At 37.4% G+C, this 26,910-nt stretch overlaps 2 protein-coding genes across 4 annotated transcripts; one reads left to right on the forward strand and one right to left on the reverse strand.

The window, feature by feature from the left end:
* The first annotated feature begins 5,202 nt into the window (after positions 1–5,202).
* On the forward strand, positions 5,203–8,802 carry zgc:112023 (PI-PLC X domain-containing protein 1). Of its 2 annotated transcripts, none has more exons than XM_044345134.1 (7): positions 5,203–5,504; positions 6,139–6,275; positions 7,092–7,217; positions 7,352–7,507; positions 7,863–7,975; positions 8,146–8,216; positions 8,403–8,802. In XM_044345134.1, exons 1-7 carry the CDS (start codon positions 5,402–5,404, stop codon positions 8,474–8,476), a joined length of 780 nt encoding a protein of 259 aa, XP_044201069.1. In that variant the 5' UTR covers positions 5,203–5,401; the 3' UTR covers positions 8,477–8,802. The 2 variants fall into 2 exon arrangements, with proteins under 2 accessions (XP_044201069.1, XP_044201068.1); XM_044345133.1 differs by having other exon boundaries at positions 5,204–5,504; positions 8,335–8,802.
* A 1,282-nt stretch (positions 8,803–10,084) lies between these two features.
* Positions 10,085–22,211, reverse strand: LOC122976554 (NACHT, LRR and PYD domains-containing protein 12-like). 2 transcript variants are annotated; one of them, XM_044345111.1, is made up of 19 exons: positions 22,015–22,211; positions 20,630–20,677; positions 20,267–20,369; positions 20,045–20,164; positions 19,815–19,928; positions 19,613–19,723; positions 17,700–17,772; positions 17,317–17,521; positions 15,445–17,239; positions 14,517–14,684; positions 14,151–14,324; positions 13,853–14,026; positions 13,430–13,603; positions 13,173–13,346; positions 12,556–12,729; positions 11,644–11,817; positions 11,216–11,389; positions 11,069–11,115; positions 10,085–10,945 (listed from the first exon to the last, which is right to left on the reverse strand). In XM_044345111.1, exons 2-19 carry the CDS (start codon positions 20,646–20,648, stop codon positions 10,416–10,418), a joined length of 4,503 nt encoding a protein of 1,500 aa, XP_044201046.1. In that variant the 5' UTR covers positions 20,649–20,677; positions 22,015–22,211; the 3' UTR covers positions 10,085–10,415. The 2 variants fall into 2 exon arrangements, with proteins under 2 accessions (XP_044201046.1, XP_044201045.1); XM_044345110.1 differs by having other exon boundaries at positions 10,085–11,115.
* Between the last annotated feature and the right edge of the window lie 4,699 nt (positions 22,212–26,910).

Consider the following 26,910-nt stretch of genomic DNA (forward strand, 5'->3'; position numbering starts at 1 on the left):
GACAAATTTGTGAAGAACAAAGAGAAACAGGCACCAGGGAAAAAACCTGTCAGCAGCCTCTTCTCCAGTCCTTTGATAAAGCCAAGTTGTACAATATACTTAGTTTCACATGGTCCCTGTGGACAGAGATCACATTTATTTATGTCTATTTATGTTCTTTCAATTAGTCTGAATTGCTGGACAGTTGTACAATGCATTTACTTTCACATGATCCCCGTGGACAGAGATTACATTTATTTACTTTGCAACTTGTGTAAAAAGTCAAATTTGCCCTGGATGTGGCTATTGTCAGGATTGTCTCAGGGAGAGCATCATCCAAGCCTGTTTAAGTAGGATGAAGGTTTTGTTTGAAAGAAAATGTTACTAAAAAATAAATATGGCATTTTACATAACCTAAGTTGAAGTAGTTTTCTGTCAGCGGGCCATCACAATACGAATGGGCATAATAATATGTTAATTCCACTACAGGAGAGATTTGATGTTCTCTGCAATTAGGTGGAAAAAAAGTGCATATATTGGTAGTGGCATTGGCATTTGGCCAAAAAAGTTGGAATATATTGGCATATTGGATATCAGCAAAAAATCCAATATGTGCATCCCTAATTCAGATCCTTTGTGTGTAGTCCTTGTAAAAAAAAAAAAGAAGCCATATTACAAGTAAAAGTCCTGCATTCAAAATGTTACTGAAATAAAGTACGTAAGTATAGAAAAAAAACACTCATTTTAACTGTCAGTATAGCTGATTACGCCTCACATCACAGACATCAGACATGTTGTTATGGATGAACAGGTGTTTTTTGAGGTATTTTTATTGCATCATTGTTTGTTTTGTACTGTTTGGTATTTTTTAAAACTAGTTTAGGCTATAAATACTATGAAATATGGTATTGGTCCAGGCTATGTCCCTATAAACATTATTTTTTTTTAAATTATGTAATTTATATTTTTTTACAGGCAATATTCTTATTATAAAATAATAATTTTAAGAAATTCTGATTGATCAAATCAAATTCAGTTGTCTGACAACAGAAAGAGACTTGTTGTTGTTTATGTTAAAGAAGAAGCATATCAATGTGGATGGAACTCTTGTTGTATTTGTTCATTTTTGTCATTAGTCTTTTTGGATAGTTTAGATATACTAACAGGAGAGGTTTGGGGGAAATATGTTAAAAACAACACACAAACAAAAAACATCAGATTGGATTGTATTTGAATTTCATTCTGGTGCATTCACAGGGAGGTTAGATGTCATGTCAGTGTCTTGCTCTAGACTGTTCACCCATCACAGTTTACAGACAGAATATTCTTATCTTTGCATCCTTGGTACTGAAATACTAATATGGTTAACTATCATATGATAGGATTACTTTGCTTGTATGTTTTCATGCAACTCTCAACTCTTCATTCTGATGAGAATTTCTGATTTGATAAGAATTTAATTTGGTTAAGTAACAGAAAAATGTCATCAATAAAGCTCCTGCGAATACAAGCCTTATTTAAACTTGTTGGCTGGTGGAGAGAGCTACAGTTCATTCCCTGTTGTTAGAAGAACTGTTTCTTTTAATGGTTCTGAGAAACTGCTCGTCATAAAAGTGCTAAACAGCAGCCACTCGTTTGTCCTTAGCCTGATTTAGGTGGCACAAAACACACATGAAGACAGAAAATACTTAGAGCTGTATCAATAATTAAAGAGTTTTCTAGGGTTTATGAAGAATTTAATTTACAATGCATCAAAATTTAACATTTTGTTAAAAACAAAGCAACAAAAATGCATGTTTTTCTTTTTGCATCGGTCCAGCTTTGCACACCAACACGCAGTGTGTAATATTAGGATAATCTAATTGTGTAACAGGAGGAGATCATGTGGAGGTTGGGTCCCTGCTCCTTTTCTGTGTCAGTCCTTAAGCCCTTCGGAGAGGATTTTAAAAATACTGCAATAAGAAAAGTGAAGTACACTATAGCAGTGGCTCCTATGCTTAGGGTCAAGACCTCTTAAAGGGTCACAAGATAAATCTGAAGGATCCCGAGAGAAAAACACACGCAAAATTATATATATCTTTTTGTTCATTGTTCATTTAGTCTAATCTTTTGTGTGTGTATGTTGCTGAATTGTTACCTTTTCAGACATCTACAATATATTGACATAAAGCAAGAAACTAAGAAAACTAATTGGTTGACATTATCATGCCCCATACTATGCAACAAGTAGACATTATTTAATTTTTGAGCATGTACACTTGCATTTCTGTTGTTCGCAGTGGCTGCATTTAGTTTAAAATCAGATAAGCTAAAACATGTATTAACGAAACCAATGAAAATAAACAAAATTAATTCAGCCAGTATTCTGGTACCAATGAACTATCACAACAGAGAGTTTAAATAATTGTAACTTATAATGGTCCAGAGACAACTCAAACCATAGTCCCGAAATCATACATTTCATATTGTTTGGAGTTAAAGCTCTGGTATATCAAAAAGGGTCAAGTCACATCACATAACTAACCACATTGTGATTTAAACAGCAGCACTGAAACTATGATACTGTGAGAATCATCTATTACTTCTCTGCTGCCCTCTGGTGAGCAAGTCTTGAAAACTGTGATTAATTTGAAAGTTAGGTTCCCCCAAAATATCACTGATGTGACAACTTTTTAGCCCATAACTCCATTTGTAGATACTATTTATATTTTTTACAAGATACATTTGTTTGTACAACTGAAACTTTATGATAATACTACACATACTACTATAGAATAATAAAATTAAACATGTGTATGTGCAGGGGAGGAAGGAAGCCAAGGGGATTATGAAAATCTCAGATTCAGTCAAGAAGTATAATCATAAACATTGCACAGACAAGATACAACTAATAACAATAACAAAAGTGAGCAAAAGAAACAGTTAAAGAAAAAAGCAAGAGCAAGAAAAAAATGAATCAAAGGTCAAATCTGAATAATGTTATTAGCACTTAAGATACATTTTCATATTGAAGGCATGTAACTACACTGTAGGTTTTTATTCTTCTGTTCTGTTTTGTCCAATTTTAGCATATTTTCATTTTCTATTTTAGTCTTTTTGTATTGCATTTCTTTCATATAGTTATAGTTTCTTTTATATCTTATTTTAATGCTTTTTCAAATTTTATGTAAAGCACTTTGAATTCACTTATTCTGGAAATGTGTTATATGAAAAAACTTGCCTGGCCTTGCCTAATAAGTTATATTTGGTCCAGAGAGAGGGGCCTTTTCTTTTAATAAGGCTCTAATCAAAAACAATAATATGGATCAGTGATTATGTGATGATAACCTCCGGTCATTAACACAGAAATAAGCCATGTCTGGACCTACAATATAACCATTAAGAGATCATACTCAACACAACACAATGCTCTTAAAGGTCATTTCATTAAGCTGTATACATTTTCCCAGACAAACCTTCACCTAGGGATACCAGTTTGCTAAAGTTTTAAGAGAAACTGTTTGGAGAATTTAAATATAGCATATCACGAGATACAGGATAATCAGGATTATAGCTAATGAGATAAATTGTTTATCAAGGAATGCAGTTCATCTAAAGTGCCTGACTACTTTTTCATTTGTGAAACATAATAGTCTGTGAGGGCTTTAATTTCATTTATGGAAAACTGGTGTAGAATTGAGTAGTCAAGTAATGTCCACAAGTCTACATCTAAACATTAAAAACCAGGAGTTCAGTGGAGGGTTAAAACAATTCCAGTGAATTCCAGCATGATGGAGAGTGACCACTGGAGGACAGTGAATATGATTTCTGTCTGCATCCTAATTAACTTATTAACCAAGTCATAATTCTATCCTCAACCCAAAAACCAAGTTTTAACCATTTTTTTCTTTGGTCAACAGATGTACAGATGTATAGCCACACACACACAACCTGAGATGCTCAGGTTAATTTAAAGGATAGTTTCACAATTTTTCAAGTCTGTCTTAAAACAAAAACAACAGTCAGATGTCCATATGAACAGTGAAAGGGGTTTTCCTAATCATTCCTCCTGTTAACAATGGCTATTAAAAGATCCCCGTCTAATGTTCTTTCAATGTAAGTGATGGGGGACAAAATCCACAGTGTGTCCACCGTCATTTTGTGCAAAAATACATCTAAAAGTTGATCTTATATGAGGCTTCAGCAGTCTGAATTAGTCATATCAAGTGGACATCTGCCACATTTACAGTCTTTTTATCATCAAATTCCCTCTTTGTGTTTCCTCGGACAGTGCTTCTCTGTTGAGCTGTGGTGGAAGTACAGTAACAGAAAGAGGGACTTTGGCACTAAAAAGACCGTAACGTTGAATGATATTTACTTGATTTGACTCATTTGGACAGCTGAAGCTTCATATTAGCTTTAAATAAACTTTTAAATACATTTTTGCGCAGAAAGAGGACTGTGGATTTTGTTCATTGTAAGTGAATTATGAAGGGATCCTCTAATGGTCAGCAGTGGTGGAAGAAGTACTCAGATCTTTTAATTCAGTAAAAGTACTAATACAGCAATATAAGAATACTCCATTACAAATAAAAGTCCTGCATGAAAAATCCTACTTACTAAAAGAACATAAGTATTATCAGCTTGATGTAGTTTAAGTAAAAGTAGTGGTTTGGGCTGACTGATATCATTATATATGACATCATTAGATTATTAATACAAAAGCATCAGTTTGTAAGCAGCATATTACTGTTGTAGCTGCTGGAGGTGGAGCTAGTTTGAACTACTTCATATACAGTTAGCTAGTTTAGTCCAGGGGTTCCTAACCTAGGGGTTTGGCCCCTCCAAAGGGTCAGCAGATAAATCAGAGAAGTTGTGAGATGATTAATGGGAGAGGAAAGAGGAAAAAACAAAGTTCTGATACACACATCTGTTTCAGTTTTTGGGCTTTTTCTCTAATCTTTGATTTTTGGCAAATATTGGATAATTTGAACATTTCCGGTAAGGCATGTCCTTGACAAATTGAAAGGGGCGTAGGCTTGTAAGCGGTCGTTCTCGCCACTGTTCAATCAACTACCATGCATTTAGAAATCCCAAGCCTTTAGTAGGCAGAGACCTCCAATTGTCTGGTATCATGAGACTAAAGCACCTCAAAATTGTACTTAAGTACAGTACTTGGGTAAATGGACTTAGTTACTTTCCATCACTAATGGTGAGTACCCATCGCTTTACTTCTTCCGGTTTTATTTTGAAATTCATAACAAGACGTGCTAGGCTGGACTAGACTACCACTAGCAGAAAGAAAACCCGGAAGAGTATGTAAACAAACGGTGTTTGCGTTCAAAACCAGGCGAAGGAGCAAGGTAAACAGAAGTAATGAAAAGAGAAAACATGAAACTGAGCAGCGAGACGGTGAAAAAGTAAAGTATTTGAGGTGAAAATCATGGAAGACAAACAGCAGCTACAGCTCGTAGAAAACCCGGACTGGATGTCGCGTCTGCCGGAGAAGCTGCTGGATGTGCCGCTGTGGAACCTGGCTCTACCCGGTAAAACAGAAACACTGGGGGCTAACACGTAATCCAAAAGTAATGGTATTCAGCAGCCAATTCTCCGTTTTTTCACCACTTACACGTGAGAGTTAGACCTTTTTCCCAATCCAGATCAAAATCCCACTATACGTAGACTTGTCAAATCTGGACTAGATTACCAAAGAGACTCCGGAGACTCATTATAACAATGACCCTTTTTTCAGTTTTCACAAATAGAATAAAAGTTTCAAAAATCTGAAACTGTGTTTTAATGACTCTCAGGAGTATGCTTGGTAATCTAGTCCAGATTTGACAAGTCTAAGTATAGTGGTTTTTGATCTGGACCAGGTCCAATGTGGTCTGGATGGAAAATTATCAGTGAAATCACCCTTTTTTCAGTTTTCATCAGCAACATAAAGGTTTCACAACTCTGAAAGTGAGTTTAAGCAGAGGTAAGGGTTTTGCTTAGAAGTCCAACACGTTTTCATAAGTGTAAGTGGAGAATTCGCCGCTAAATATCATTATTTATGTTTCCCTTAACTTTTCCCTTAACCCCAATTGGAAGCTGTGAATCAGACGCTAACTGCAGTGTTGTTCATTTACATACGTTTTACCAAAAGTGAATGTCTGACTGCTCTTCATATCTCTCCAGGAAGCCACGACAGTATGTCTTTCTGTTTGGATGTCTCTTCTCCTGTGCTTAGATCAGAGCCCTGCCTCCTCAGACTGACAGACAGGCTGTTTCCCTGCTGGACTCGCCCCTGTGTTTACCGATGGGCTACCACACAGGTATTGTTACATGGGTCACAATTTAGGGGCCCAAAAAGATGTGTAGCCTATCTTTCAGAGGATTTGAAGGCCAGCTTGAACCTCTTTCACAAGTAAATTGGTGCATTCAGATGGCGCTCGTTAACTCATAAAGTCAAACATTTACAAGTTAATAGACTATACAGTATGCACAGTGTCAATTATGTCAATATGACAATGACTCATAAGCAGGCAAACTCTCTGTGTGTAATAAACAAATTTGAACAGATTCATCTAAACTTCTTTGATGTCAGTTTACAAGAGGATCATGTTCGAATCACAGTCTTGCTCCTTTTAGAGTCAGTTGCAAATTGTCCTTTTTTTTGGTGTCTTCCTGGTATTTTAGTTTCCATGATGTTAGGAATACTTTTACATACAGCTACATTTTTTTTTTAATTTCTGTTATTGATTGAATATATCAAATTGTTTGGTTTATAAATGTCAGAAAATAGTGGAAAATGTCCATCACAATTTCCCAGAGCCCAACTTCAATACACTGTTTTTTGTTAGACCAACAGTGCAAAACCCAAAGATATTCAGTTTAATGTTGTGGAAGGCTATGAAACCCAGGAAATATTCACATCTGACAGTCTAAAAGCAGTACATTTTTGCTTAAAAAATTACCAGTACTCTATTATCACACTAGTTGATGATTAGTTTTTTTTTATCAATCAATGGCCTTAGAACCGGAGTTACTGCCACTTGCATTGAATTACAAGTTTTGTGAGAGAGCTGTCTGTGGCTGTACATGTTTTTATATTTCTGTGTTTATTCTCTGTCTCTTCTGTGTGTGTGTAGCAATCTGTCCTCAGTGATCAGTGTGATATTGGTATTCGGTTCTTGGACCTGCGGATTGCCAGGAAACCAGCAGAAGGTGTCAAATTGTTCTTTGCCCACGGCATCTACACACTGCTGACTGTCAAGGTACTCGCACTCATGCACAGCCCCTCCTCACATTACATGCAGTCTCAAGTTTGCTTGCACCACAAGTGTAAAAACAGAAATAACAAACTTAATTAATTAGTATAAAACATTGTGATGTGTGTGTGTGTGTGCAGGAGGCTCTGGAGGAACTGGCTACCTGGTTGGATGCTCATCCGAAAGAGATCGTAATCATTTCCTGCACACATTTTGATTCGCTGACTGATGGAGATCACACCCGCCTTGTGGATTACATCCTATCTCTGTTTGGAGAAAAACTCTGCTCCTCACAGGTAACAAGGCTGGAAGAGAGGGAGAGAGATGGAAAATTGTTTGAGATAATACTGTAATGATTTGGTGATACATTGATTAGCTGATCGACAGAAAATTTAAAATTTTGAGAATTGATTAATGCTCAAATGTTGATTTGCTGATTTTCACTGTTTTATTATCTTTGTAAATTAAATTTACACATTTTTAATTGGGTTTTGGGCTGTTGTTCAGACAAAACAAGACATCTGAAGACATTCCTTTGTGCTCTTGAAAACTGTGACGAGTATTTTCCCTCTGTTTTTCTCTCTATTGAAAAAAGTAAAATTTGAATGTAGGGAGTTCTGTTTGCATATGTGTTTGTGTCTTTACATGCAGGACAGTCCCACCCTGCGTTCCTGTTGGTCCAGAGGTCAGCAGGTCATTGTTTCCTATGACAACCAGCAGATGTTGCAGCAGCACCCTGAGCTGTGGACAGGAATACCTTACTGGTAAATAAATACACAGCAGAGATGATTTTAAGATAGTGTCTGTAATGGTTTTTAATAAATAAATTACATAAATTCTAAACTCAAATATAAAATAACACTGTCATCTTTGCGAGAGACTTCTCTTTAGAAATATTTGCTATGAATCAAATTTAAAAAACAACTGTTTCCAGGTATGCTGACAGCACAGACCCTAAGAAGGTGATTGCTTACCTAGAGGATCAGAAACATAGAGGGAGACCAGGTAAGTTTTATTTTAGTGGATTACTGACTTTGGTTTTATTTTCATTAATCTGAACCTCTGGCAACATGTTTTCTTTAATCTTTTTCTGACTTTTTCACTGTGTTGTTTTGTTTTCTAGCTGGTTTTTATGTCAGTGGTCTGAACCTGACAGAAGATGCTCCCTATGTCCTCCTCCATCCCTTCCAGAACCTGAGGAAGATGACGACAAAGGCTCTTTCACTGCTACTCCGCTGGGCAAGCGAGCAGCGACCTGGACCTGAGGTGGGCGGAGTCAACATCCTCTGCTGCGACTTTGTAGCCATCAGTCAATTCTGCTCGCTTGTGATCAGCCTAAATTACAAACTGCTGGGTGAAGCAGGCTCCATTTGAAAGTTGGCTCAACCCTCCTGTCCTGTCTGCAGGATGCAAGGAGCGTTTCCTTCAGATGCCACTGGCTATTGCCATAGTAACCGGACTGCGATCCTGAGTTAGACCTTTTCCATGTCTGTCACCTCAGTATGTCTTTTTTCTCTCAAAAAGCATCGGTGTTTGCACGTGTGTCCATTTAAGTATTAAATATGAATGGCATGCACTTGGAGAGTGCACACATTTGTTTATGTTTAATCATGTGACACATTGTGATACATTTTGTTGCTGGAAGTGCACATTTATACATTTCACTCTCATGGCACTATTGGCACATTTTACTGTGTATTGGTACCTGTACACTATGCACAGTATCATCACTGTATTATTTCTAATGTGTACATATTCAGTTTTTCCCAAATGCATTTTATATTGTTTTGTTTTAATGCATGTTAATGAGATTTTTTCATACATTATATGAATAAATACTATGAATAAATAATACTGAGCACATTTACTATTTTTGCAGCTCTCAATGTTTAATGATAGTCGTATCAATACATGTTTGGCTTTAATTTACAGTTTTATAGGATTGCCATTTTAATTTTAGAAATACTGTTTAAATGAGACAAAGTTTCTTCAGGACCAGAGTATGAAACTGAAAACATCCGACAGAACATATGGTAAAAGTATCAAGACAAAAAAATAAAACATTGCTGTGTCAGGTGCATGAAAACCTGAGTGGAATAAAAGAAAGAATACAGATATAGAAGCAAATTTAGAAGTTAGAAGTAGATGAAGTCCTAAATATAATGTATACTACATTAGTGAAATAGATTGAAGGTGGAAGCTGGAATAAAAGCAGTTTAAACATTTATGCAATAGTTCAGTGTTGCAGATTTTATCTGCTGAACTTGAACCAAAACTGTGCTTAGTCATCATTTTCACATCTCTTTTTGTAAAGAGATGTGAAAATGATGCTGTCATGTGGAAAATACAAGTGATACTCTGCTGACGTATGTGAAATGAAGCTTCACATTTTATACTGAGTGCAGAATTATATTTTTTTAATCTGACGAGCAAATCCCACAGTTGGTGGTTTGATATAAACATAAAACAAATTATGAACTATACATGTGACACATTATACTGCAAAGCATCCCTGCAGGCTACTGTGCCACCCATTTTCATACATATGAAACATTTGATAGTATTACTTTATATAATATACAAATATATACAAGCATAAATTATTATTACACTAAGATGCAGGTTTGATTAATGTAAATTGCTACTGTTGTGTGAAAACATCAATTTAAGTTATTGTCACGCTTTCAAATGAGTTGAATGATGACACTGCTCCTCCCTATGTTGAGACCTTTTTGTAGACCCTGAAAGCTCATGAGACCTTCTCAAAACCTGTGAGATAATGTCAAAAATGCATTGTCATCCAACTAAAACTAGGGTGTTTTTGAGGAAGTGAAATTTTGCACACACACTCATTGCCCCCAATATGTTTTTATCTCAACATCTACTGGATGGATTGGCACAAAATTTGGTACAAACATTCATGGTTTTCAGATGTATCCCTCTAACTTTGATGATCCCCTGACTTTTCATCTACCCCCACCAACATGTCAAAATTTAAGTTTGTCCAATACTTTGGTTTATTATGAAATATCTGCAAAACTAATGACATTCCTATCAGCCTCAGCTTTCCTTTGTATTTAGTGCTTATTAGCAAATGTTATTTGTGAGCATGCTAAACTAAGATGGTGAATATGGTAAACATTATACCTGCTTAACATCAGCATGTTAGAATTGTCATTGTGAGCATGCTGATGTTAGAATATCCTAACACAAGGACACTGACGACTCAAGTGACAAAAACCCAAAACCAGGGTAGAGGGGTTCAGTGAAGGTGCAGTAGAAGGTGTACAGGTGGATCAGTGAGTCAGATGAGACTGTGTAGAAGGATAGGGAGCCAGCAGGCCAATCCAGATACACTCCAACTCTCTTAGAGGAAGTGGAGGGAGGGGTGAGAAGAGCTGTTCTTATGTTATTATGCCAAGCATAGTAACATTTATCAGAGAGCTCTAGACTCCATGACATCTCATTCCACCCAAGCCTGCTGCCATCTCGAGCTCCTCTCCTTCTGATTCCTCTGTAAGTCACTCCGATATCCACCCCTGCTTCCCACTCAACCTGCCAGTAACAACGACCACTCAGACCAGTTGTGCACAGCAGCTGATAGCACCAGTCAAATCTGTCACGGTGATCAGGATATGGCTGCTTCTCTATTGCCAGCATCACCTTTCTGTTGTTGTCAGATAGGAGGACGTTTTTGTGTGCTGTGTTTGGGTCCAATGTGAGTTTGCATGCATCTGATGGATAGAAAAAAAATGAGAAGAAATGTAGCAGCACTGTGGTGAAGTTTGTGACTGAATGGATGTCAGACAAATTGACGTTTTTAAAACAGAAATTAAAATTTCTTTTTACACACTTACACTTCCTCAGACCAGATTTCAGCCATTGCATGCCACCATGGTCGACACTGTTGGAAAAAATGAAGTCAGAAAAATATAGATACAGTAATAATAACCTTCATAACCATCTTTCCCTGTATCCATCTTTTAGTTATTGTTTCTCTATACCTGAGTGTGTCCAGTCTCCAGCGTGGATCTTCCAGTCCAGAAGAGAGTAGATTAATACTTGAGTCTCCTGGGTGATTGTAGCTCAGATCCAGCACTCTCAGATGGGAGGGGTTGGAGCTCAGAGCTGAGGCCAGAGAAGCACAGCCATCCTCTGTGATCAGACAGCCTGACAACCTACACAAACATGCACAACTGAGGTATTTTGTTGAAAAAAAGAGTCTAGCTGTGTACCTAATTAAAATGATTTCCTTGAAATGTTTTCTCCTTAAGCCCCATGCTTTGAAATTAGTTATGGTTTCAAAAGAACTTGAGCACATGTGGAGCCATCTCACAGGCTCTATAGGCTTGTGATTCTTCCTCAAAATGGGCATTTAGATTTTCAATAGTAGGAAAAGCACAGGTGAATAAAATTAACAATGCTTGCTGACCTGAAAGTCTCAAGTCTACAGTTTTGACTCCGAAGTCCGGCAGAAAGCAGCCTCACTCCTGAATCTTGCAGGTTATTGTTACTTAGATCCAGCTCTCTCAGGCTAGAGGACTGGGAGCTGAGAACTGATGAGAACTCCTGACAGCATTTCTCTGTGAGTCTAGTTTGATTCAATCTGAAAAATGGAAACAATATTTAGATTTCTAGATGGTTTCATTTTTAGTGAACAGATAAGGGTTCTGATAAACTATATTTTAGCAAGGTAGTTTAAACCTGCAGTGCGGAACTTTTGTCTCCCCCTTCTGGCAGTGAGAGTAATTACACAAACACTGTCAACGTCATCACTGCAGACCCCTAACGCTTTTTATGTGAGCTGACCCACACACTAGCAAGGTGATGCAGTTGGGGTGCACTGAGGACAGACAGCCTCGGTTGACAGTCGCAAACCAATCATTGCTGACTGACGTTAAACACATCACTACTGGTGTGCCAGTGTGGGAAAGTTGGTAAATCTTGCAGTGATAGCCTTAATCAGCATTGTGTGAACTTGTTTGGCAAGGGCTTGAATGTACCTGACATTCACTTATATGTAAAAATTCTGAACTCAAGCTTCTGGTTTCTTGTAGGACCTCTTCTTCTGTATAACTAGGTATACTTTTAATGAACAACAGAATGCTGAGAGAAAATATAATACAAATATAATACATCACTCTCTTACTTGAGGCGTATCACTCTGTCTACCTAAACAATTTCTAACATCACTGGCAATATGAACATCCTTATGTAGTTCCTATTAACAAGATAGCATTTTAAACTACAAATACATATAATTACCATTAATTAAATGGACACCAGTAAAATAATGTTATCTACACAACAAATGTTACAAGGTAATACTAAAATAACATCTGACCTGAGAGTTTCCAGTGTACAGTGTGCACTCTTCAGTTCAACAGAGAGCAGCTTCACTCCTGAGTCCTGCAGGTCATTGTTACTCAGGTCCAGCTCTCTCAGACTAGAAGACTGGCGGTTGAGAGCTGATGCCAGAGCCTCACAGCTTCTTTCTGATAGCTTACAGCCACTTAACCTGAAGAATTTCAGTCTGTCAACTCACATATCGAATAAAAACATTTAATTGACAATAAATGTTACAACTAAAGGCTAAATGTTTGATGTTGTGTTATGTAATATACTTGCTTATATAAATTGTTGAGTAGTAATCTAAACAGCATTCAAAGAAGTGGTATTAGTAATGGCATTAGTGACTTGTAATCTGTTTTAGCAGGAATCAGTAAAGACAGCGCAAGGGAATGTGACGGCGAAACAGTTTCCAGTAGTTCATAGTTTGACTTACTCAAGCAAATAATGTAAATTTGTTTTCTTTTTTGTATAATGCCCTATGAGGCATATTGTAGACATTGGATTTTTGAAAATATTTTGACTTAGGGAAGATTAAGGCAATCGGAAATCACATTAACCACAGAGCTAGATATAAAGATACATGTGATGCAGAAATCCACAAGAGCTCACCTGATCATTTCCAGTGGGCAGTGTGGACTTCCCAGTCCACCAGACAGCAAGTTCACTCCTGAATCCTGCAGATCATTGTTACTGAGGTCCAGCTCCCTCAGACTGGAAGACTCAGATCTGAGAACTGATGAGATCTCCTGGCAGCATTTCTCTGTGAGGTTGGTTTGATTCAACCTGACAAAGGGACAGAAACATTTACTAATATACAGCATGGATACAAATTCAAGTTACTCCAAAATCTTATAACCTGATCTAACCTGAGTGTTTGGAGTGGACAGTGTAGACCTGCCAATCCAACAGAGAGCAGTTTCATTCCTGAATCCTGCAGGTCATTGTCACTCAAGTCCAACACTTTCAGAAGAGAGGACTTGCTGCTGAGAACTGATGACAACTCCTGACAGCATTTCTCAGTGAGCCTCATTTTATTTAACCTGATAAAAAGAAGGAAAAAAATGTTATATTTCAAGTGTTAAGCTTTCTACAGTACAATGGGTTCAAGTACACATTACAACTGTTTCTCTAAGTCTGTTCACTCTCAAAATAAAAGGATTGGAGCATATGTAATAAACAACAACTCAACAGCTTTTAATTTGATCAAGACGGGAAATGTTAACCACAAATGCTACAAAAATAAGAACAAACAGCCTGCAGTATTAGAGGGTGTCATAATGTGATCTAACCTCAGAGTTTCCAGTTTACAATGTTGACTCTCCAGTCCAACAGAGAACAGCTTTACTCCTGAATCCTGCAGATCATTGTTACTCAAGTCCAGCTCTCTCAGACCAGAGGACTGGGAGCTCAGCACTGAGGCCAGAGTGCCATGACTTCTCTCTGATAGATTACAGCCACTCAGCCTGAAGAAGAATTTCAATCAACTTGCATATTAAATAAAAAAACAAGTTCTTTAAGAATATGACTATACGCTAAAGTATCACACCTCTGATTCTTTAACACCTGTGAAACATAATATACCCTAACCTGAGTGTTTCCAATGTACAGTTTGGACTTTCCAGTCCGGCAGAAAGAAGCTTCATTCCTGAGTCCTGCAGGTCATTGTAACTCATATCCAGCTCTTTCAAACTAGACAATTTGCTGCTGAGAACTGATGCTAACTCCTGACAGCATTTGTCTGTGAGATTGTTTTGGTTCAACCTAGGAAAACAAATAGAGAAATTTGTTGTTGTTTTTTTTTTTTTTTTTAGATATTTCGCTTTCCTGTGTGTGTTATATTCAAGTACATTTAGGCAGAAAACATCTATAGTGTCAGGGGAATACATATTTAAAGCCTTGAGTGGAATTACAAAAGAAGACATTCATGAATTGTTAACTACCATATAATCTAACCTCATTGTTTCCAGGTGACACTGTGGATTCTCCAGTCCAGCACAGGGCCACTTCACTCCAGAGTCCTGCAGGTCGTTGTTAGTCAGATCCAGGTCTCTCAGACTAGAAGAGCTTAGAACTGATGCTAGACCTTCACAGCTTTTCTCTGACAGGTTACAGCCACTCAGCCTGAAAAAAAACATGCAACAAGAATGAATTTTTAAGATTTTCCTTATTTCTGACCTCATAAAAGACTAATATTAATCCCAAACATTACAATAAATAAATACTATAATGTATTATGATTTGCTGAAATGCAATTTCGTACCAGATAACATTTAAAGCAAACCTTTGTGACCTTTGATCAACATCAACCACTGTGGCCACAAGTGACACTAAAAAGATGATGGCAAATGCTGAAACATAGTGTAACAGTAGAGCAGGAGGGTCCTAAAGTTTGCAAACTGACACTTTAAAGTCAGTAACACAGCAGCATCTATATAAAGCTTGTTAATATTAACTAACATTAGCTACCAAAGGCTATTCATCATACCAGACCAAGTAATGCTGTAGTAGAAATACTCCTGAGTTTGAGGAAGTGTGTGTCTTTTTGCTTATGAACCCTTTCATTTGTGAGAGAAAATATGTGTTATTTATTCTGATCCAAATGCTCTCCCCTCATCCCTCCCCCCATTGTTTGTGGAGATTCCACCAATCCTGGCCAACAGTATTGTTAAACATGAAAAAGAACAGAAAAAACCCAAAAATAGCGCATGCAATCACACTAAAGATGAAGATGCTAGCCTGAAGTTACTAAGGGTTGCAAGACATATGAAACAAGACAGCAGACTGTGTCATGTAATTATTAAAGTGTAACTACTGGTGTACTTATATCTATGGAGTTGATAATTAGTGTCTATTAAATTTATCCAGTTTTCTATGGACTTACAGAGACTTATTGGAGGCTTTGACAACTGGCAGCAGCCTCAGAAGACCCTCCTCGGAGGCTGAATATTTCTTCAGGTCAAACACATCCAGCTCTTTCTCTGATGACAGCAAGATGAAGACTAGAGCTGACCACTGAGCAGGAGATAGCTTGTCTGTGCTGAGACTTCCTGAACTCAGGTACTGTTGGATCTCTTCCATTAGAGATTGATCATTCAGCTCATTCAGACAGTGGAAGAGATTGATACTTCTCTCCGGGGAGAGATTCTTCCTGATCACGCTCTTGATGTACTGAACTGTTTCCTGCTTGCTCTGTGAACTACTTCCTCTCTGTGTTATCAGGCCCCGTAGAAGAGTCTGATTGGACTGCAGTGAAAGGCCCAGGAGGAAGCGGAGGAACAGATCCAGGTGACCATTTGGACTCTGTAAAGCCATGTTCACAGCACTTTGAAAGAGATGTGATAGTTTAGACTTGTCTGTTAATATTTTGGACCACCAGCGTTTCGACTGGGACAGGAGATCAACACTGGAGTCAGTGAAAGTCAGAAAGACATAAAGAGCAGCCAGAAACTCCTGAATACTCAGATGAACAAAGCAGAAGACCTTCTCCTGGTACAGCCCTTTCTCCTCTTTAAAGATCTGTGTGAACACTCCTGAGTACACTGAGGCTGCTGTGATATCAATGCCACACTCTGTCAGGTCTGATTCATAGAAGATCAGGTTGCCTTTTTGCAGCTGCTCAAAAGCCAGTTTTCCCAGAGACAGAATCATCTCCCTGCTGCCTGGATTCCAATGTGGATCTGTCTCAGCTCCAACGTGATACTTGACATTCCATAGTTTGGCTTGAACCACCAGAAAGTGGATGTACATCTCCGTCAGGGTCTTGGGCAGCTCTTTTCCCACTCTGCTTTTCAACACATCCTCCAGAACTGTAGCAGTGATCAAGCAGAAGACTGGGATGTGGCACATGATGTGGAGGCTCCGTGATGTCTTGATGTGGCAGATGATGGTGCTGGCCTGCTCCTCATCTCTGCATCTCTTCCTGAAGTACTCCTCCTTCTGAGGGTCAGTGAACCCTCTCACCTCAGTCACCATGTCGACACACTCAGGAGGGATCTGATTGGCTGCTGCAGGTCGTGTGGTTATCCAGAGGCGAGCAGAGGGAAGCAGTTTCCCACTGATGAGGTTTGTCAGCAGCACATCCACTGAGGCGGACTCTGTAACATCAGTCAGGTCCTCGTTGTTGGTGAAGTTCAGAGGAAGTCGACACTCATCCAGACCGTCAAAGATGAACACAACCTGGGATTTGTCAAACCTACAGATTCCTGCCTCTTTAGTCTCACCAAAGAAGTGATGAATGAGTTTCACCAAGCTGTACCTTTTCCCTTTCAGCAGATTCAGCTCTCGGAAGGTGAATGGAAATGTGAACTGTATGTCCTGGTTGGCTTTGTCTTCAGCCCAGTCCAGAGTGAACTTCTGTGTTAAGACTGTTTTCCCAATGCCAGCCACTCCCTTTGTCATCACTGTTCTGATTGGTTCATCTCTTCCCAGCAAGGGTTGGAAGATGTGTTTGCATACAATTGTTGTTTCTGGTCTGGCTGGTTTCCTGGCCACTGTTTCAATCTGTCTGACCTCATGTTTATCACTGACCTCTGAAATCCCTCCCTCTGTGATGTAGAGCTCTGTGTAGATCTCATTTAGAAGTGTTGGGTTCCCTGTTTTAGCAGTCCCCTCAAACATACACTGGAACTTCTGCTTCAAACTAGATTTGAGTTTCCGCTGGCACATGGCAGGAGATTCTGCATGAACAAAACACAAATGAGTTAATGCTGCAATAAATAGGATCATCATGTTAAAACTGTAAAAATATTCTTACTCCTCTGCAGATAGTCAGCCAGCTCCTCCTGCTTTATTCTTCTCAGGAAGTGAAGTGTGATTTTTAGAAATGCCTCTCTGCTGCTCCTCATTTCCTCTTTCTCCTCACCGTCCATCATCTCTTCTTCCGAGCACTCTGAACTCAGAACCTTCTGCATCCTCTTTAGCTCCTTCCTCACAAAAGTGACAATGCTCTCCTCAAGCAGCTGAAAAACAATCAACAGCAATTCCATCCATCACGTAGTGGAAGCCTGTTTGTCTAATCAATGTGCCATGGAGAACATTAGGACAATATTTTATGGACTGGTTGTTGGAACTACTTTGCTCTCTCTCTCTCACTCACTGTGTGTGTGTGTGTGTGTGTGTGTGTGTACATTTACACACCATAAATACAGAGTCTGTTTGATGTTCCAGGGCAGATTGACCACTATGAACCTCTGATGTCTGCTGTTGTAGTCTGTGGAGGAAAACACACCTCAGCATTTTGAATATCCATTTTCATACTGGCTGACTTTTTGTATTACCGGATTTAACAAAAAATCTCCTTATCCCTTTAGAAAAGGGCTTTTATTTGGGACCCTTTGTCACAGTTTGTCAATGGGTTGTGATCGACTCATCCAAAGACTTATTTTTCCTTCTCAAATTATATTTCTTGAATAATTTACAGATACACAATGAGGTAAAATTATACAAAAACTCTTTAAATTTTTCTAAAAATGTTTTTTTCCTGCTTTTCTATAATGTTAATTATCCTGTCATCCCTATGATTTATCTTGGAGGGTTACTGACCTTCAGGTTGGAAACCACTCTGATAGGGTGAAAAAGCCATGAAAAACAGACTATGACTGTTGGGTCAGTTCTCAGGTAGGAGTGTACACAGATGAATGAAAACTGAGGCTGCTCTAGAAAAGAGGCTCAGTTCAGTATCATCTCCTATTTCCAGCACTTTTCATTCAACCTTTATAATGCTACAGTTACAAAATTTGCATACAATCACCTTGGATTATCTCGTGAACTTTGTTGGTATCAAGGGAACTGGCTTGGTTGTGTTTATATACATATGACAGAACACAACCTTCAGCAGACAAAAATTCAATATTATTAAAGTTTAAAATGTGGAGTCCCACAGGGGTCGATACTTGAGCCACTTCTGTTTTGGATTGAACATGCGACCGCACATTCTGCCACTAAACTGGTCCTATACAAGATCCTATCCCTGGACAGACATCTTATCTCCTACTTGTGGATATTTGGATGATCATTTATCTATTAAATAGATGTGGGGCATAAAAGAAGGAGGCATATTTACAGTTATCACTGAATATTACAGTCAACTAGGGCTGAACAACTTTGAAAAAATATCTAATTGCAATTGTTTTGACTGATATTGCAATTGATATATGATTTATTAGAGAGAATGATAATTTTTACATAATTATTCTCATTTTAATTGAAAAACATATTAAAATGATCATGGTGTGATTTTTGAAGGGATCTGAACCAAACAAAGATATTTTCTTAAGTCTGTAGAATATGATGTGTAGGTCAGGACATCTCTGCAGAATGACAATATTTCATTAAAAATGGTATTTTGACATACATTTTGCCTTCAACAAATATTGGGCCTCCCGTGATTTGAAAATTGTAGGTCAGTAGGTCATATTGCGATTTCGATAAAATTTTGATTTCGATGTTTAGCTCTACAGACAACTATGTAGCTTGCTCAGCCCAGCACAGCTCAACCTTGTTTTTTCAGATTTAGATTTTTCTGGCTCTTGGAACAAAATGGAATATCATAAACACTGAAAACATTTTATAACAATAATAACAGTATAGCTGATTAGTCATATTATCCATTAGTTGATTGAAAATTAATCTGTTTTGATATTCAATTTATCATTTGTTATTATTCAAGCAAAAATGCCTCAAAATTTGAAGATTCACAGTTTTTCTTTGTTTTCTGTTAGGTAACTGAATATCTTAGGTGTTTGGACTATTTTCGGACAGTGAAGCTTAAAAGCAGGATGTCAACTTTAGATCTGGGAAATTACAATGGGTGTTTTTAACTATTTTTTGATAATTGAGAAAACATTGGGGGATTAATTGATAATGAAAACAATCATAAATTGCAGTCCTATATGACATTGACATTTCTCAAGACAAATTTTCAACAAAATTTTTTTCACAGTCAGAGTCGAGAGGATAAATGGCATAGATCAACATAAGAAGGCAAGGAGCTTAAGAAGAATTAAAAGACAAACTGGACAGACAGACTGAATCAACAGACAATGCCTTACTCTGGTTTAGATGAATATTGTCCTTTAAAACCAAGAGGTGGCTCGATTGACTGGTTGCTCTTCATGGATACACAGCTGGATACAGGAGACTCTGGTCTCTCCTCCTGGGTCCTGACAGAGACAAACAATTCACAAAAGATAGTTTCATTCTAGAAATTGCTTTATTGACACTTACATAGTACATAGTAAAATGTTGACTTACTCTGTTGCAGAAGAATGATGTCCTTTCAAACCAAGAGGTGGCTCGATTGACTGGTTGCTCTTCATGGAAACACAGCTGGATACAGGGGAGACTGGTTTTTGCAGCTGCTCTGGACTTAAAACACAACAAAAACAGCTTACAAAAACAGCTTTTACTTTTTTATATTAAAGACTTATAGAACAATGGACCAACTCTTCTCAGGTGATAAGATGATAAACTTGTTAACTTACTCTGTTTCAGAATGATGTCCTTTTAAACCAAGCGGTGGCTCTATTGACTGGTTGCTCTTCATGGACACACAGCTGGGTACAGGGGAGGGTGGTCTCTCCTCCTGCTGCTGTTGTTCTGGGCTTCAACACAACACAGAGTTTTCACTTTTAATAACAATGTAGGCAAAATCAGGTACTGTGTAGGCTCTGACAGTCATAGGGCTTTAGAAATCATCATCTTACCTCTGAACTTTGGTTTTGTAGTCATGTTCTCCAAATGAAGTGACTTCAGAGTGAGGGATACCATCATCTTGCCCCTCAGGCAGATCCATAGTAGGGCTTACACCTTTACACAAAACAAACCCAACATGCTATGTCAGTCAGGCTGAAAATGAAATTGAAGATGCTTTTGAGCCTGCTGTGTGGCAGAAGAAGGAAATGGCAAAAATACAGATGCTTGATTGTTTTGGTAATGCTCCTTTTCCACCACCAAGATATCAAATGTTCCATACCATGATAAATATTTTGCCAGCGTGTTTTGTCATAGTGCACTGTACAGTCAGAATCAACAATGCCAGCTTATCTTCCAGCTTGGAAGAAGCTTACCTGTTAAATCAACATCCATGTCAAGTCACACAGATTTTCTACTTTCATCTGTAGAGGAGACATTGAGAAAGAAGATTCTGTTTATTCTCCAATGTCAGTCCAATGTCAGACTTCTGAACTTTCTCTGTCAAACTCTAGAAAACATTAGTGTAACGTCAAAGCTGCAGCCGGAAATCAAGTCCAGAACCTACAGAAGTAAGTTGGATTGTAAATCAGAAAAATCTGGCTAGCCACCAACCAAACTTTTTCCAACATTTTTAAAAAGTATAGTAAAAAGTAGTAAAAGTAAAGTAAAGGTTAAAGTATTTTTTAAAACCACAAATTTTCACATTTATTCTAATTATATTTTATATAAATGTTATCTCCCTACTTATTGGTCAGGACTGAGTGGTATGAATGACCTGTGGTATTATTGCATCAATCACAGTAGTTCTACTTTAAATCCACTAGATGGTGCACATTAACAACATCATCTATTCCATGGTCAAGTACACAGCAGCTCAACTCTGTATCCCTTCACACAAAACAGTAATCAGAGTTTATGTCTGCCATCTGTGTGATTTCACACAAAATAAGCTACAAGACAAAATGTTTCTGAATGATACTGGTTCACTTTATATTGTGACATTTATTCAATCTTCTTTCAGTCTCTTTTGTTGTTGTTAGGAAGGTTTATGAAGGACTGAATTGACCCAGAGGTGTCTCAGTGGTAGGCTTGTTATTTTCCATTTCCTTAAAGAGCCACTGACAGCGTGGGTGAACTAAATCAATTTCATAATTAGTTTAATATACTGTATACTATACAGTAGAACCTACATATTTAGATATATTGTGTATTTTGTTCACTTTTCTGCTACTTCACTTTTCTACTTACTCCACTCTGTTTCAGAGAAATTATCATATATTATTTTTATTCCACTAATTTTGTTTGACAGCTTAAGATTTTATTTCCAAACCAAACTAATCACCTTATAAAATAGTTGTGCATCATTATACATTACTACTAGTATTAACAAACATTTAAGTGCTGCTTAAACAATAATGCATCAGCAATAGTAATTAATTAATATAATATATAATAATACAGTTACTTAACTAAGATTTGTAAGACTTTAATTCATAGTGGAGTACTTTTAGATTGTGGTATTGCAACTTTTACTCAAGTAGAGAGTCTGAATACTTCCATCACTTCCTAAAAGCTGCAAGGCTGTCCTGTGTTGACGAGACAAGGGACCGTTACTGTACCCTATTAAACAATTTAACACTGTCTTATGTGTTGAAAAAAGTCACAAGAGTGCTCAATAGAAGCTGATTTTAAGAATGCTGCACCTTTAACGTTAACAGTCTCAAACAATAAAACCCGATTTTTAAAAAGGTCACAATACCTTTTTCGTGGTGAAAATTAGCTGCGTCACACCGAAGTGAAACTAACCTCCAACTTGAACCAACCAGGAGAAGAAAAATAGAGAGATGCGTGAAATACTGATCTGGACAATGAGTCCATAAAACCTGTCACACAAAACAATCAGGTTATTACTGAAACTATTAAGTTCCAGTGCCTCACCCAGGTGTTACAGTTTTGATATTAGTATTACATATGAGCTAGCCCCGTCCAGAGTTTTGCCTGCAGGAGAGTGCCCTACAGCTGTGTCCTGCCATAACCCTGATGCAGAAACATCATACGACCCTTATGAGAAATTACAGCCTTTACATAGAAAGATTAGAGCCACTTTTGGGAGATTATTGACAATGACTGTGTATGAAGTTGGATTTGTGCGCCGTGTGATGCCTGTAGGCGAAACTCAGGGCAAAAAATTCTACAAGCTGCTTTCACGAGATGGGAGGAGCTGCAGGTGAAACAACACACCAACACTGTTCTGATAAGAACACTATTCAATGAAAAATGAATGAAGCCTGTTACAGAAACTAGCATGCCTCTGCTACTTTCTAGATTATTGACTCAGATCATTATACAAATTATTTCTGCATTCACTAACATAAGTGATATTTATACTATAACTTTAACAATAACTGATACCATGAAAACTCATCTTAGGTCTTTTATAAATACTGGTTTTAATGTAAAAAGGTGCAGGAAATGGGAAAAAGAGGAAATTAAGAGCACCCACTTCCTTCTTAACCTCCACCCATTTTTGTCTTGTTTAAAGGGGGGGTTTGATACCATTTGTTACACAGACTTGGTGCAAAATTTAACCATTTTTGACCACTTGGGAATTGATAAAATGGTCACAAATTCCTCCAAATTACCACATAGGGACATCAAGACCTTCAGGAACACCACAGAAAAAATCATGCTGTGATTTGGCATCAAAAACTTTTGACATTTGGAAATTTCTGTAAGAATTGCATTTTTGGCGATTGGATGGCAAGCACTTCTGTTCTGGAAATTGCTTAGAAACCCCCTTGATGATGTCAATATACATAGGAAAGCCACACATCCTCTGAATGCCCTTGGTCTCTAGTTTGTGGCTGTAAAGTTTCATGAGGCTGTGATTATCCTAGAGGTCACAATAGGTCATTTTATACAGTGAGGCCAAGTCTCACTACAATGAAATGGCTACTATGGGGACCAGCATCATCACACATGGATACAATTGGGCTCATTGATTCCACAAGAGTCTCAGTTTTCCAGTCATACAAAATCTATGCAATTCCAAGACTGTTTAGGGACCCTAGTATGCAAAAAATGCACTCCCTTGTGAGTGCCCATAGAATCCATTTTCGTTCAGATATCTTGAGGTGAGAGATCAAGTGACCCCTTTGAAAATGGCCATGCCAGTTTTTCCCTCACCAAAATTTAGCCTATATTTGGAGTGCTAGTAATGTCAGCCGTGGATGCTGGCGTCCTTGAGGAGTTTAAGAGAGTGTTATTGTTTGACATAAGAAAAGATCATTTCTGCTTTGAGGTTTGAATGTTCTGCATTTTTATTGCTAACAATAACTAAAATAACAAGCCTTGTTTAGCAATTCTGAGTAACTTCCACTGTCATTCTTATATTTCCACCTCTTTTTTGCTGCCTCTCTCTTCCTGTTATTTGCAATCATTTATTGCCCCAACAGTTTGTACAAGAGGATGATTCTGAATGTTTTTGGTGACCCTTGACCTTTCCTCTAGCACCATGACAAGTGAAAATTTCCCCTGGATAGCACACAGAATGAACAAATATTGTGATTTAAGTTGATTCATGCAATTTAAGTGGGATATGAGTCACAGAATTACTCACTGTCCTGCAGCCCTTCTTGAATAAAATACACCACATGAAAGAGAAGTGCCTTGTGAAAATAAGCTGTACTTCCAACAGAATCCCATAACTGATCTATTTTAATGTTTTCTTGGTCATGTTGATGGTTCAGTGATTTAACTTCAAATTGGTCATCTTAACTTTCCTCATATTCCTGTGCATCAAAGCAGTCACGTTAATGATTTTTTACATAAAATTTAATTACAAGAAAACATCTGGGTTAAACTGAAACTTAATAAAATTATTAAGTTTTATTATTAAGTGTACTCATATATACTTATATTTTGTTTTTTTTTAATGTTTTAATTCTATTTGTATATGAATGTTTTTTAACTTCAAAAGAGAATTGGATTTTCAGTTTATAACCAAATCTGCAGGATTCCAGAAATATTGATGTCATGAGTCTAAAGTCCCCTGGTACAACCCCACAAACATTAGAGAGGGACTCACCACAAAAATCCTAACATAAAAAACCTCAAAATTATATAATTTATCAATCATTCACTTAACTTTTGAATTGTTTAATTGTTTTCTATGTTGTTTCAAAGCCTTCTCTACACTGCCAGGTATCTCATTCTGATGGATAATACTTAATCCCTCTTAATCTACATACTGATTTTCTTAATTTAGCATTTTTACGTGTCTTAATTCAGCAGATGCTTTAGTCCAAAGTAATGTACAAATGAGATACTGTCTAAACCACAATATCAAGGAGAAGCCATCATGAAGTGCTGCAAGATTTTACCTGCATGTTTCGATTTTTGCCTAAAAATAGTCCAATTTTAAGATCTTTTTTTCTAAATAATATCAGGATCAACCATAAAAAATAAATTAAACACGGCTAATATGTGCTCAATCATACATTTAAACTCCTTGGTCCATTAAATGGAAGAATAAGATATTCTTTGTAAAGAATTTCAGTAGTTTTCCTTAGCAAATTTATTACATGTAAGAGGTTGTTTAAATGTGCTTTTAAACCGCTACAACTGAGTGAACACATGAATGAATCTGCATCAGAGGTTTTGAAGCAGGTATGATATTACCTCAACTTGACCTTGTTTATATATATATATTATATATATAAATATAATACAGTATGTCAGTAACAGACATGCAGACAGATAGAGGTCACTTAATGAAACAGTCAAGCAGGTAAAAACAGGTAAGGCAACATACAGTATATCCATAAAGAAAACTGCTCTCTATACAATGAACAAATGTGTGGGCAGGTGGTTGATGAAAGGAACAGTTACAGAACATGATCCACAGAGAAAAAACACAGAACATACAAGAGACTGCAGAGAAGAGGAGGGGGGCTGTTTCAGAGCCCTTTACATTCTCTATGGAGACGCTGTGTATTCCTGGAACCCAGCTCTTGTTTTTTGGAGTCTGAGACATAAACAGCAGCCAAGCAGCAGCTGTCTGACACAGCGGCACGGCTTCATGAGTCAGCCCTCCTTATCTGGAGGAAGCACAAGGGAAATGTTGCAACATCAGAGCTGAATGTCAGCTACAGAGTATGTACAGTAACTGGGTTCAGGTTGTAAAATGGTACAAGAAAGACAGGAAAAAAAATTACTTTTAATGTAAATATCACTAAAAGAAACGCCAGAATTTCTCTATGCCATACAATAAAGCTCAAAAATGCCAAATGAAATGGACACAGTTGTCCTTTTTACATGACAAATGTTCAAATGTTAAGAGTCTGTGTGTCTTAAACATCAGTGTTCATTAATAATTAGACAGCTTTATCTCCTTTGCTCTACTACGCAGTAATAGTTTATTGAGTGAGTGGGTTTAAAGGGAGTACCTGTGTATTGTGTTTGTGTGCACACAGGTGTTCACATGATGGTAAACTGTGTCTATCATGATCTTAGATATCTCTAAACCTTTGACAATTTCCTCTGAAGCCAGAATTTCTCTATGCCATACAATAAAGCTCAAAAATGCCAAATGAAATGGACACAGTTGTCCTTTTTACATGACAAATGTTCAAATTTAAAGACTCTGTGTGTCTTAAACATCAATCAGTCTTCATTATCTCTATGCTGTAATAATTAGACAGCTTTGTCTCATTTGCTCTAAACCAAGGTGATAATTTTCCCATGGCAGTTGTAGTTAATTGAAGGAGTGGGGTTAAAGGGCATTTCTGTGTGTTGTGCTTGTGTGCACACAGGTGTTCACATGACTGTAAACCATGTCTATCATGAAACCCCTGGCCATTTCCTCTGCTGTAACCTTCAGGCCTAAGAAAGAGTCCATTAGGTCTTAACTATCACATTATATAAGTAGTGTCCATTCAGGAAAATGAAAGAGCATTTTAAGTGTCTTATCACACATTTTCATTCAAGTGATGCCTCTTATGAAGCTGACATCAATTACAAGTCAACCACAACACCGTAAGTTAGTCTTTTGGGCTGTGACACCTTAAAATTAAGCAATTTCTACTGTCAACTTTAATTGCCGTGAGTGTTCAAGCAATGAAAAATATTTCCTTCTCAAGCTGTTTCATTTCAAGGATTTTAGAAGTAAAATTAACCAGTTTTTCATGAGAAAAAGAAAAAAAAGTAGTGAAAAGTCAGAAGAAATATTTTTTCCTTGTTATTTCTTTAATCATGTTACAGGCCACTTATTGGATCCTGAGGTTGGGATTCACTGCCTTAAGATAATGATTCACACAAACAACTGCTTTTACCAATGATTTTCAGTTTTTATTTTTGGGCTTTAAAGGCCGGTTCAACCAAATTTGGAAAAAAATTTAATAAAATGTGCTCCCTCTGCTGGTATGTAGCCATGCAGATAGTTTTGACTTAATTTACTAAGGTTTTAATTCTGTCAGGAGTTTAAAAAGCACATTTCTCCAATAGTCTGGATAATCCAAAACACACACCATCAACACTTTTCATAGAGACTTCAATTGAAAGTAGTCTCAATGTAAATTGTTCACAGTAAGGTCTACAGATGATCTCATTTGGGTGAACTGACCCTTTTAAATTGTACTTTGAGCCATTACTTTGA

The sequence above is a fragment of the Thunnus albacares genome, chromosome 24 (assembly GCF_914725855.1).
Source record: "Thunnus albacares chromosome 24, fThuAlb1.1, whole genome shotgun sequence".
Classification (NCBI taxonomy): domain Eukaryota; kingdom Metazoa; phylum Chordata; class Actinopteri; order Scombriformes; family Scombridae; genus Thunnus; species Thunnus albacares.